This window comes from Vipera ursinii (genome assembly GCF_947247035.1).
Source record: "Vipera ursinii genome assembly, chromosome: Z".
Taxonomy (NCBI): Eukaryota; Metazoa; Chordata; class Lepidosauria; order Squamata; family Viperidae; genus Vipera; species Vipera ursinii.
The window spans coordinates 104,207,253-104,220,884 of NC_139517.1; the positions used below are offsets into that span (position 1 = coordinate 104,207,253).

The 13,632-nt window shown below is 42.0% G+C and overlaps 1 protein-coding gene across 1 annotated transcript in view; it reads right to left on the reverse strand.

The window, feature by feature from the left end:
• Positions 1 to 416: 416 nt before the first annotated feature.
• LOC310650202 (macrophage mannose receptor 1-like) overlaps positions 417 to 13,632 on the reverse strand; it is a gene marked incomplete at its 5' end in the record, with an annotated part of 77,217 nt that continues 64,001 nt past the window's right edge. Inside the window, 3 exons of the mRNA XM_083379033.1 lie at positions 417 to 2,908; positions 8,070 to 8,108; positions 9,482 to 9,700. Coding sequence (XP_083235159.1) covers positions 2,673 to 2,908; positions 8,070 to 8,108; positions 9,482 to 9,700 — 494 coding nt within the window. The 3' untranslated portion in view covers positions 417 to 2,672. The remainder of the gene's footprint in view (positions 2,909 to 8,069; positions 8,109 to 9,481; positions 9,701 to 13,632) is intronic.

Below are 13,632 nucleotides of genomic sequence, written 5' to 3' on the forward strand. Positions count from 1 at the left end.
ATTAGTTGAACAATGCAGTGACCTTCAGAGTTCCTTTTTGAAGTTTCAAACTTCTGTGTCCTTGGTTCTGATAGAAAGGTCTACTGATCAAACTTCAGTAAACAGAAGATAACTGGTAGCCTTTTAGCTAGTTTTTCTGAATTGAGATCCTATTACACATTCAAATGCAAAGGTCACTATATGATATTAAACTAAACTAACCTTTCATTACCCAAATAAATGGCTTGTACAGTTTGCACCATTTGTAGCTTTCTTTTCTCTGGAACTCTATTATGGCTTCAATAAATTACAACCCAGTTGTTGTTCATAAGGTCATTTGTTGTGGAATGAAAGAAAGATGAAAGAAGAGCCTCTGATCTCGTCAGAGATTGTTGATACTCTTTCAACTCATTTTAATCTCTGATTTGTATCTTGAACATATCAACAAACAAATAAGTAGGTTGGAAATAAATGCAGATTACTATGTCAGGCTAACAGATAATCTAAATATTTTCATAATAAAATATCATCATTCAGCATTCTATTCAGCTTAGTCAGGTAGTACAGACCTTATTTTAAACCACAAAAATTTATAATGGCCAGCTTTGTTATTCTCCTAAATCAGAATATGTTTCATTTGATTTAGTATTTTGTGATAATCCTACTATTGTGATTTGTAAACCAGACATGTCAATTTTGCGATGTCACGTGACATCGCACAACATATCAGGACAGTTTTGCCATTGCTGGCAATGGGGTGGGAGTGGCTTCCATGTGATGCATATGGCCGGCAGGCCGGCAGTTTGACACCCCTGTAACTGTAACTCAGGGCTCAAGAGTTTGTGCTATGCAAATAAATAATAGTTTACCTAATATGGTTAAACCATGCCCTTGGCCAGTTAATTTGATGATCATGAAGAAGTACACTTTGGATAAAAAGAAATGATGATGATAACAAACAGATGTTTGTTCCAGAAGATAGGGAAATGGAATTGGTCCATAAACAGAATTCTGGGAGTAACAAAGAGATGATGTTTGCATAAATATATCATTTACAGCATCTGTTGAATGACCTTGCAATCCCTTTTTGTCACTAGTCTCCCTCTCTCCAACAGCAATGGCCTTGTCCTGACCCCATCACGATTTATGCTCCCTTGAGTGCTTTTCTTCTGCATCCAAAAGATAAGAGGAATGCAGCAAGAGCCACAACAGTGCATCATTGTGTTCCTATTTGCAAATTTCTATTTACCTCAAAAACAGCCAGGTCCTAAGAAGACCACTCATAAAGAAAGGCTCAGATATTGAGCATCAGCAGAATGTCTCCTAGCTCATAAATATATATATTTACAATAACTCAAGGCAGTGAACATAATCAACACACCTTCTTCCTATCCCTCACAACAACAACCATATGAAGTGGGTTGGGCTGAACCTAAGAAAGCGCTAGTTCTAGGACCAGAGTTTGTCTTCCCTGAAAACCTGAAAATGTATGGACTTCATGTTCAAGCTTACTGGCTGTGAGGTAGAAGAAGGCTTTATCTGGGCATTAAGGTGGGCTATTCTTGGAAATTTCTTGACTCTCACATAAGGGAAACGTTAGAGACATAGAGGCTTTGACACACTAGTACTTGTGATTTCATATTTCAAACACTGATTTAGATGGCATAACATTTCATTTTGAAATCTTATATAAAGTTGGTTTGATGGGGCCAACTAAAGGAATCATAACTGATTTAATGAACCATTTGCAATCAATGTAGTAGAAGATCCTTTAATAAAAACATTTGTATACTGTGTATGTCAGGGGAGGGAATTAATTTTCCCAAGGGACAAAATCAGAAACTAGGACTGTTGTGAGGGCTCAGTCTTAATTCTGCCACTGGCATCCAAGTGTTGGGAGATGAGGGAGTGTGGAGCCTTGCCACACCTCACCTCACCTTGCCTCAGCCTGACTGCTGCTCTCCTGGTGCAGGCACACAAAAAAGCTTTCACCAGCTGATTAAAGGAGTGAACTTGGCTTCTTCTCCCACATCTATTTACATTTCATTTTCTAAATTCCAATTGACCAAACATGAGCCAGACAGGGACAATCAAAGTTCAGCTGTAACCCAGGGTCTATAAAATGCAGTGTACAAAAGAAAAGCTTCTATGTTTTTCTTTTTTTAAAAATTGACAAAAGGTAAGCCTAAGCTTAAACTATCTGCTGAATTCTCACAGCTCCTTGGTTTCCAGTAAATTAAAAAAATATCCTTTTTTAAAAAAATCTCTAATTTGAAAGTACACTATTCAGAATATTTTTAATCAGTAACAGTAATAAATTCATTTTTTTAATATCAGCAATGTGGCCAATTCACATTGTTGATAGGATCTAAACTTTTTCAAATACTGCAAAGTATAAATTTATAAACAGTGTAATTCAGTATTTTAAATTTTGAATGTATAGCATCCAATGGATCTTATCCTTGGATAGCGTGCCAACTGTATTTGTTAATTTAATTATTTGTTTTGTATAAGAGATTGTGAATCATTCTGAAGAATAACCATCTTGTCACTTTACAAACAATTGTCAAATCCAGCAGAAACATGTGGTCTATTTCTTCTTTTGTACAAAATATAGGCTGAAAATTCTGTACAGCACCGATGAATATGAAGATAACTGAGAAAATGTTCACCACAACTGTGCCATTTGCCAGTTATATTTGTTCATTTAATTCTTGTTCGTCTCCAGGAGATTGTGAATCCTTATGTAGAATAACCACATTGTCACTATACAAAGAATTGTCAAACCCAGCGGAGACTTCTTGTGGTCGGTTTCTTCTTCTGTAGAAAATATAGGCTGCGATTCCTGCACCGATGGCTATGAAGATAATTGGCACAACTACCACCACGGCCGTGCCATGAGCTGATTGAAGTGCCACTCCTTTCTGCACTGAAATACCAGAGAGAAGAAAAAGGGGTTGAATACAGTTATGTTATGATAAAACTCTGACATTTCTTGTTTACATTGAGAAAGAAGCCAAGAGAGATTGTGTCCTGTCTAATCATCTAATAAAGGCAACAAGAGTCAACTACCAATCCCAGGAATTTACGAACTGTAATTCTGTAAAAGGGAGTAACTGCAATACATTGTCTTTTCCCATTCATTACATATCCCAAAGGAAATTGATACATATTGCCTGTGGAAGATAAGTCTTTTGATGTAGAGATCAAGGCTAGGAAATGTGAGTTCTGCCACAGCAAAAATAATTATGAATTGCTATGGCTATTGCTTTTTGCTAATTATTTATTTGGGAACTGAAAATAATCAAAATTAATTGAAAACACAGTTACTCAATCACATTAAGTGAAGAAGGAAGACTTTCAGAACTTGGTTTCATAAATATGATGAGATCACCCAAGTGAGACATGTCAAACTCGCGATGTCACGTGATGTTGCACAACATATTGGGATGGTTTTACTATTGCCAACAATGGGGTGGGCACGGCTTCCATGTGACGCGTCCAACCTGTGGACTGGCAGTTTGACACCCCTGATCCAAGTGATCTCATCTATGGCAGGGGAAGTTACGGATACAGTTTTGGGCTTTGACACTGACTAGAACAGGGGTCGGCAACCTGAAAAAGCAAAAGAGCCACTGGGAACCGGTTCCATCACACATAAAAAAGTGGGAGCCGTGCGCGTGCATCCACGCACGCACGTGCGCATAAAACAAAATGTTTTGCGCATGCGCAAAACATTTTTTGCGTATGCACATGTGTGGATACAAGCGCGCAGTTCCACTTTTTTTTATGTGGACGCACCTGCATGCCAGCGGTGACGGGTCTCCGTGGTGATGGGCGCTGGGTTGTGGCGCTGCCTTCAGCCCGGGCATCACCGGAGCCACCCCTGGGACCTCCAAACTGCTGCCCGAACACCCATTTGGAGACCTGCTGGTGCCGGTTTAGAAAGCTTTTTAAACCGGCACCAGCAGGTCTCCAAACCGCACCTCCACCCAAACACCAGCAGGTCTCGACACAGGTGTTCAGGCGGAGTTGCGCGTGCACCTCCGCCCGAACAGCGGTTTGGAGACCTGCTGGTGCCGGTTTAGAAAGGTGCTGCGGGCCGCGGCAGCTTTCTAAGCCAGCACCAGCAGGTCTCCAAACCGCACCTCCGCCCGAACACCAACAGGTCTCCAAACGGGTGTTCGGGTGGAGGTGCGAGAGAGGTGAGCGTGTAGCTCTCCAAAGCTTTGGAGTGGTGCACGCGCACCTCCTCCCATTCGGAGTGGTGTGCACGCACCTCCGCCCGTTCGGAGAGGTGCACGCGCACGGGGCGACTGGGAGCCGCAGGAGACGGCTCAAAGTATTTTTTTTTAAAGTATTTTCTCTCTCTCTGTCTCTCTTTAATTTCTGTGCTGCAATAAAACATGTTAGAGAGGTGACATTTATTTATTTGTGAAATATAAAAAGGTAAGGTAATTTGATGATATATCTCTAAAAATGTGATGGTTTATCATTGAAAACTGTGATATTTGGCAGCAGCTACCAAAATTTCAAGGTTGTCTAGAATGATATTATTTCCAGTACATTCTGGGGGAAAAAAGAAAAGAAAGGTAATCCCCCAGATACGAGCATTTATTTAGCGATATTTCACAAAACTGAGGTTATTCAGAAAGAGTACTTACGTTAAAAATTCAAAATTGCAATCAAAAACATGTGACCTGGATTCAGTCTTGGCTGTTGTGGTGCCATTTTAACTTTGTGACTTGCCTGGGCCTGTTTGGGCCAACCAAAAGCCGGAAGTGGGGTTTTTTTGTGTGCCTGTTCACATGGCCAAACAAGATCAGTTGATTTTTGTAGCCAGCACTGACCATTTGTTTTTGTTTTTCTGGAGCTGCATGGAAGATCTGCTGCTTGCTGGGCTTGAGACTACAGTACTGTAGAGAGCTAGAATTACCTCTGTAAGTATTTTAAAATATTCTTTTTTGCTACTCTATACTACTGTATTGTTTGTAATCACTTTGGGAACTACTCTGCTTTTTATTGTTTGTAAGTACAATATTTTGCAAGATTGTTTGTTTGCATTTGCCTGAAACTTATAGCATGTGGCTGCTCCTGCTTCTCTCCCTAACATAGACCCACCAGAGATTCTGCTGACACTTACTGGAAGGAAATCTCCATCCCATTTTTGATTTTGCCTGGAGAGGCTTGTGCTGATAAAAGACAGTGCTTTTTTAAAAAAAGGTTTTAAATTTAAATTGCCTCCAGAAGTTGTTGGTATTCTCTCATTGGAGGCTTTTAAGAAGAGACTGGATAGGCATTTATCAGAAATATAGTACAGTACTGTGAGAGCAGTGGGTTAGACTAGATAAGTGATGGTGAACCTTTTAGAGACTGAGTGCCCAAACTGCAACCCAAAACTCACTTATGTATCACTGGGTGAGGGGTGAACATGGCCCATTGGGTGGGCGTGGATGTGGTGATCACGGCAGACTGGGTAGGTATGGCCACCTTGATGTTATTCATGGGGAGAGACACCTGTGGGGACCAGGCAGGGTTGGGGGGGATCCAAGGGGTCTCTGGTGGGTGGGATGGTGGGCAGGAGGCTCGTCCTGCAAGGCGAGCTAGGGAGGCAGGGCAGGGGTGCCATTGCCGCAGGGCAAGGCGAGGCAGGGGCCAGAGCGGCTGCTGCCTGACACCATCCCCCCCTGCACACAGCAAGCGCATTGGGGCCAACTGTGTCCATCAGCAGCCACAGCCTGCCGGCCCCTAGGTTTTGCCATAACATGGCTGTTTACCATCTTGCACGTTGCACCCAATGTGGCTGCCATGAGGCCACGGAACAAGCTGGGTGGAGGTAAGAAGCCTGTATACTGGTTTCTTGCCACCGCCTGGCTTGTTCCATGGGCTCATGGCAGCAGCATTGGACAGCAGGTGGCAAACAGCTGGTTTCGGTGGGATGCAACTGTTTGCCATCTCATGTAATGCATCCAATGCTGCTGCAATGCAGCTCAGCTGAAAGTGGGCATGAAACAAGTGGGGCAGGTTTTCCCCCACCCGCTACATGGATTGCGCTGCTGCCGCAGCCTTTCCCCCCCACCTGCTACGTGGATCGCACTGCTACCACCACTGTTACCTCCTACCTGCCATGCGGATCGTGCTGCTGCTGCTACTCCCCACTCAACATGCAGATCGCTCTGCCACTGCTGCCTCCCACCCACCACATGGATCACACTGCTGTGGCCCCCCACCCACCATATGGATCACACTGCCACCATCATTCCCCCCTACATATCATGCAGATCATGCTGCCACTCATGGTTGTGGGTTGATTTTGCGGTGCGCCAGGGGCCCAGTCTGGGCTCCAGAGACCTGGGAAATGCTTCTGCCACCCTGATCTAGGGCTGCAGAGCAATTTTGCGCCCACCACATGGCCAATACAAGTGACAGAAACATTTTCCAGGTCTTTGGAGCCCGGATCTGGCCCCTGGCATGCTGCAAAATCGCCCCACAGCCATGGATGTGAGCTCTGGAGCTTTGGAAAAGCCTCTGACACCCAGATTGGCTGTGGAAAGGGTGCAAAATCACTCTGCATCCCTAGATCTGGGTGGTGGGTGGGTGGGAATGGCGGTAGTGGCAGCACGATGCGCACAGCGGGGGGATGGCAGCAGCAGTGTGATGCATGCAGTGGGTGCGGGGGTTGGCAGCAGTGCAATCCATGTGGTGGGTGGGGGGAACAGCGGTGGCAGCACAATCCGCGCAGTGGGTGGGGGGAATGGCAGTGGTGGCAGCATGATCCACATGGCAGGTAGGGGAGAAAGGTGGTGGTAGGGCAATCTGTGTGGCGGGTGGGGGATTTTGTACCCCCTACGGCTGATCTGGGCAGCACAGGCCTATTTCAGGCCTCCAGAGCCCAGACCAGGCTGCTGAGGCACTGCTAAAATCACTCCGGAAGCTTACCTGAACTTGTGCTGGCAGCTGCCTCTGCCATCCAGCCTGGATCCACCCAGTTCTTGCAGCTACTCCCTGACTCTCAGTGCAGAGAGAAAGAGACCGATAGCACAGGTGCACATGGAGAGGCGGAGGGGAGCAGCCAGGTCCCGCCTCCCTCCGGGGTGATGGCACACATGCCCACAGGGACGGCTCTGTGTGCCACCTGTGGCATGCGTGCCATAGGTTCACCACCATGGGACTAGATGATTTCAAGGTCCCTTCCATCTCAGTTACTGTTGCAAGCCAACAGTTCTGTAAACTCCACCACATCTCCCTCTGCATGCTTGCCTGGAGATGCTTAAAGCTAAAGCTACTTATTTAGTGGCAACTGCAATTTGGAGAGTTCTTCACCCCTCTCTGAAGAAGCTTGAGCTGCCTAGCGACAAATGGTGTTTGTTTGTTTGTTGTTTTTTTTTAAAGCCTACTGCCTGCTTGGGAGGCATTTTACAATACTGTAATTCTGAAGACCCACTTGTTTGAACTAGCTGGTCTGGCCTGATGGGGGATGTTAGGGTTTTTTAATGGGTTTTTTATTGTTATTGTATTTTTTAACTGGGCACTTGTTTAATTCCTTTTTAATTTTTGTATTTGCTATTTATATATGCCCTGTTCACCGCCCTGAGTCCTTCGGGAGAAGGGCTGTATACAAATTTAATAAAAGTAAAGTAAAGTAAAGTAATTCCTGAAACCTGAAACAGCTGATTTGTGGTAGAAACAGCCTGCAGCAGTGGAGGGAAAAGTCTCTCAGTTCAGGCAGCCATCAGAGGAAATGATAAGTCAAATTTCGTTCATTTAACAAGCCATTTAATTCAATTAATGAGTTTGATTTAAAAATGTTGTAATATTGAGACTGATTCTTTTGATGATTACGAGCCTAATGGGCAGGCTCTGTTAGGCCATATACCTGTATAACTATTGTAACTTAACAATTCAGTGCAAATAAAGTAAGTCTTCATAACAACACTAAATATATTTTATCATCTAAATCTTTTAATCTACAAAAATATGTTCCTCCATATTTGAGTTATATATTTAGAATTTTCATGTCACAGCTATAGAAAATTTATTACTGAATTTTAAAAACAACATTCTTACCTCTTTTAAAATTACTTTCTTACCTGATATTTCTGCAGGCTCTGCAGTTGATTCTTCAATAACTATAAAATAATCAAATATGTTTTCAGTATGCAATTACTGTATAAGCCTTACTGCACACTCTTAATTTAACAATAAACAAGGATATGCAAAGCAATTTTAAAAATATGAATTCTTAATTACAGCAGATTTTTATACTGAATCATAGATTTTATGAAATGAAAAGAGACAATGATACACATTAAGACAACATTCAAAAATTTCCTAAAAGTTTATATTGTTTGATATGAATCTGAGTTTATAGTATATTCACATTCTAGACTGTGTTTAAAGTATCTACCAGGAATGGTTTAAGATACAAAAGGTGACAATAATATTTGAGTCTATGGGTAGAATAGACAACTAGAAATATAAAATTTCAGACATAATAACAGATTAAAAGCAATCCAAAGTCTCCTACATTAGACATATGTCTAAAATGCTATGAAACAACATTGGGTAGCATTATCCTTGGCTGTTGATACTCTTTTTATTCAGTTCTGGGTCCTGGGAGTAATAGATCATTAATCTCATAAAACAGTTGATCTAATGATTAAGGAACAACAAATGATGGAAATTAATATTTGTTTATTAAAACTATACTGTTAAGAATATAACAATAGAAATAGCACCTATTGCTTCATAGTGCTTTACAGTCTTCTCTAAATGGTTTACAGAGTCAGTATATTGCCCCAAACAATCTGGGTCCTCACTTTGCCGACTTTGGAAGGATGGAAGGCTGACCCAGTTAGACTCAAACTGCCAAACTGCCAAAGTCAGCTGGCAGTCAGCAGAAGTCTGCAGTACTGCATTCTTAACTACTACGCCACCATGCCATCATATATATTATATAGATAACATACTTATCTGTATTAAAATGTCATTCAATAACTGGAAGCAAAAATCAATATATCTTGCCATTGATTCTATTCTTACTCCTATTATATTTCACAGAATGCATTATTTGAAAAGTAAACTAAGCAGAACTAATGTCTACTCACTAGAACAGAATAACAGAGTTGGAAGGGACCTTGAAGATCTTCTAGTCCAACCCCCTACTCAACTCTATACCATTTCAGACAAATGGTTGTCTAGTCTCTTCTTATAAACTTCCAGTATTGGAGCATTCACAACTTCTGGAGGCTGGTTGTTCCATTGATTAATTATTCTACCTGTCAGGAAATTTCTTCTTAGTTCTAGGTTGCTTCTCTCTTTCATTAGCTTCTATCCATTGCTTTTTGTCCCTAACCCTAACCCAATTCTAGCAATCATTCTTTATATGTTTTAGCCTTCAGTCCCCTAACCACCTTGGTTGCTCTTTTCTGCATTCTTTCCAGAGTCACACACAAATATTATTTTCAATCTAATATTATGATAATTATCATGAGAAACTTACTTTTATTGCTTTTACATATAAATGATTTCAGTTGTTGATGGCAGTGCCCCATGAACCATTTTCCAGAATGACCATTCATGTAAACGCACTTATCAAAAAAGCCATCGTTAACCTCTTCGCTATATTCATAGTCGTCATTATCAGACTGAAGAGATTTTAATTCATCTTCATTCCAGTTGACAAAAGCAATGTTATTATTATCTTGCCATAGCCATTCTCCTAATAAAAGAAAAAATAACGTAATAATTAAAAAGGGAAAGAACTGCACTGTGATGAAAAGGTATATGCTATGGAAATACATTAACACTCACATTGGTGATTTTACCTAGTTGGAAACATCTGCAAGCAAACAGCCAAGTTCAGAGAGCACTGTGGACTCTGCAGTTCAACCCTGAACTATAGTTACTGACTTCTATCAGAACCACGTATGGACATTAAATGCTTTACAAAACTTTGCAAATGGGAAGGCAAATCTCCACCAAGCAACAATTATTCCTTCTGCATGAATCTCTTTGACACCGTGGTGTCCACTACACATTTACAATTGATCTTGGTCAAAATACAAACCTCCAATGAACTGCACACCTACATAGAAAATAGCTAAAACAAGTGGCTGAAAAATGATACATCTAATAACCATGGTTGCTCACCACACACTGAACAAATACTAACACAGCATTGTTGTAGTTGTTGTTAGTTACAAGTCGTGTCCGACCCATCGCGACCCTATGGACAATGTTCCTCCAGGCCTTCCTGTCCTCTACCATCTTCTGGAGTCCATTTAAGCTCACACCTACTGCTTCAGTGACTCCATCCAGCCACCTCATTCTCTGTCGTCCCCTTCTTCTATTGCCCTCAATCTTTCCCAGCACTAGGCTCTTCTCCAGTGAGTCCTTCCTCCTCATTAGGTGGCCAAAGTATTTGAGTTTTAGCTTCAGGATCTGGCCTTCTAAAGAGCAGTCAGGGTTGATCTCCTCTAGGACTGACCGGTTTGATCGCCTTGCAGTCCAAGGGACTCGCAGGAGTCTTCTCCAGCACCACAGTTCAAAGGCCTCAATTCTTTTGCGCTCAGCCTTTCTTATGGTCCAACTTTCACTGCCATACATTGCAACTGGGAAGACCATAGCCTTGACTATACGCACTTTTGTTGACAGGGTGATGTCTCTGCTTTTTAGTGTGCTGTCTAGATTTGCCATGGCTTTCCTCCCGAGGAGCAAGCGTCTTTTAATTTCTTGACTACAGTCCCCATCTGCAGTGATCTTGGAGCCCAGGAAAATAAAATCTGTCACTACCTCCATTTCTTCCCCCTCTATTTGCCAGGAATTGAGAGGGCCGGATGCCATGATCTTGGTTTTCTTAATGTTTAGTTTCAACCCAACTTTTGCACTCTCCTTCTTCACTCGCAACAAGAGACTCTTCAGTTCCTCTTCAGTTTCTGCCATTAGAGTGGTATCATCTGCATATCTTAGGTTGTTGATATTTCTTCCAGCAATCTTAATTCCAACTTTTGACTCCTCTAGCCCTGCCTTTCTCATGATGTGCTCTGCATATAAGTTAAATAGGCAAGGCGACAGTATACAGCCTTGCCAGACACCTTTCCCAATTTGGAACCAATCAGTGGTTCCGTGTCCAGTTCTCACTGTTGCTTCTTGGCCCGCATATAGGTTTCTCAAGAGACAAATAAGATGTTCTGGTACTCCCATCTCTTTAAGAACTTGCCACAGTTTGTTATGATCCACACAATCAAAGGCTTTAGCATAGTCAATGAAGCAGAAGTAGATGTTTTTCTGGAACTCTCTAGCTTTCTCCATGATCCAGCGTATGTTGGCTATTTGATCTCTAGTTCCTCTGCCTCTTCGAAATCCTGCCTGTACTTCTGGTAGTTCTCGATCCACATACTGCTGGAGTCTAGCTTGTAGGATTTTAAGCATAACTTTACTAGCATGAGAAATGAGTGCAATGGTGCGATAGTTTGAACATTCTTTGGCACTGCCTTTCTTTGGAATTGGAATGTAAACTGATCTTTTCCAGTCCTGTGGCCACTGTTGAGTTTTCCAAATTTGCTGGCAAATTGAGTGTAGCACTTTTACTGCATCGTCTTTTAAGATTTTGAATAGCTCAGCTGGAATACTGTCACCTCCACTAGCTTTGATGTTGCTCAGCTTTTCTAAGGCCCACTTCACTTCACATTCTAGGATGTCTGGCTCAAGGTCAGTGACCACCTCATTGTGATTATCAGGGACGTTAAGCTCATTCTTGTATAGTTCTTCTGTGTAATTTTGCCATCTCTTCTTAATCTCTTCTGCCCCTGTTAGGTCCCTGCCATTTTGGTCCTTTATCATGCCCATTTTTGCATTGAACGTTCCCTTCATCTCTCCAATTTTCTTGAAAAGATCTCTGGTCCTCCTTATTCTATTGTTTTCTTCTATTTCTTTGCACTGTTCATTTAAGAAGGCATTCTTATCTCTTCTAGCTATTCTCTGAAATTCTGCATTCAATTGGGCGTATCTTTCTTTTTCTCCCTTGCCTTTTGCTTCCCTCCTTTCCTCAGCTATTTGCAAAGCTTCCTCAGATAGCCATTTTGCTTTCTTGCATTTCTTTTTCTTTGGGATGGTTTTGGTTGCTACCTGTTGTACAATGTTGCGAACCTCTGTCCATAGTTCTTCAGGCACCCTGTCTATCAGATCTAATTCCTTAAATCTATTTGTCACCTCTACTGTATATTCAACGGGAATATGATTTAATTCATACCTGACTGGCCTGGTGCTTTTCCCTACTTTCTTCAGTTTAAGCCTAAACTTTGCAACAAGAAGCTCATGGTCTGAGCCACAGTCAGCTCCTGGTCTTGTTTTTACTGACTGTATAGAGCTTCTCCATCTTTGGCTGTAGAGCATATAGTCAATCTGATTTCTGTGTTGACCGTCTGGTGATGTCCATGTGTAGAGCCGTCTCTTGGGTTGTTGGAAAAGAGTGTTTGCTATGACCATCCTATTCTCTTGACAAAATTCTATCAGCCTGTGCCCTGCTTCATTTTGTACTCCAAGGCCAAACTTGCCTGTTATTCCGGTTATCTTTTGGCTTCCTACTTTAGCATTCCAATCCCCCATGATGATAAGGACATCATTTTTTGGTGTTAGTTCTATAAGGTGCTGTAGGGCTTCATAGAACCGGTCAATTTCATCCTCTTCAGCACCAGTCTTTGGGGCATAGACTTGGACTACTGTGATATTGAATGGTTTGCCTTGGATTCGAACTGAGATCATTCTGTCATTTTGAGGATTGTATCCCAGTATTGCTTTTCCTACTCTTTTATTGACTATGAAGGCTACTCCATTTCTTCTGAGGGATTCTTGCCCGCAGTAGTATACCTGATGGTCATCTGAATTAAATTCACCCATTCCTGTCCATTTTAGTTCGCTGATACCTAAGATGTCGATGTTCAGTCTTGTCATCTCTTGTTTGACCACGTCCAGCTTGCCTTGATTCATGGATCTTACATTCCAGGTTCCTATGGAGAAAAAATCTTTACAGCATCGGACTTTCCTTTCACCACCAGACATATCCACAGCTGAGCGTCCTTTCGGCTTTGGCCCAGTCGCTTCATTCTTTCTAGCGCTACTAGTACTAGCCCTCTGCTCTTCCCCAGTAGCATATTGGACGCCTTCCGACCTGAGGGGCTCATCTTCCAGCATAGGTAACCTTAAAAACCAACCGGGAAAAACATGGCCCCAGAACACACAAAAATGCTGACAATCATCATTTGATATAGTTGTTTTATTTCTATTTGCACATCCACTACCAAAGCTTTTTTTTTGTCCTTTTAAGTAACAATTGTTAAGATGGGTGTTATGTGGCAAGTGATTTTCTGCTTACATTCTAAGGTCTCAGAACATTTTAACTTCATCACTGTCTATTACTTTGTCTATTTTGCGATCCCACCAGCAATTGCTTGCAAATGGTATTTCTTGCAGATCTTCCAATGCAGCATTGCTGTTCCTTTGTCATGCCATTGTTTGTAATCAGTCTGTGATCTTCTTATAGCTGTTAATCAGATGGTCCATGTTTTTTTCAGCTTTTTGCGTAGGAAGCATTTTCTCTGTGTTACTGTCTTTTCAATTCTGGCTTTGTTTGAATTTGTCCCTAAGGCTTGG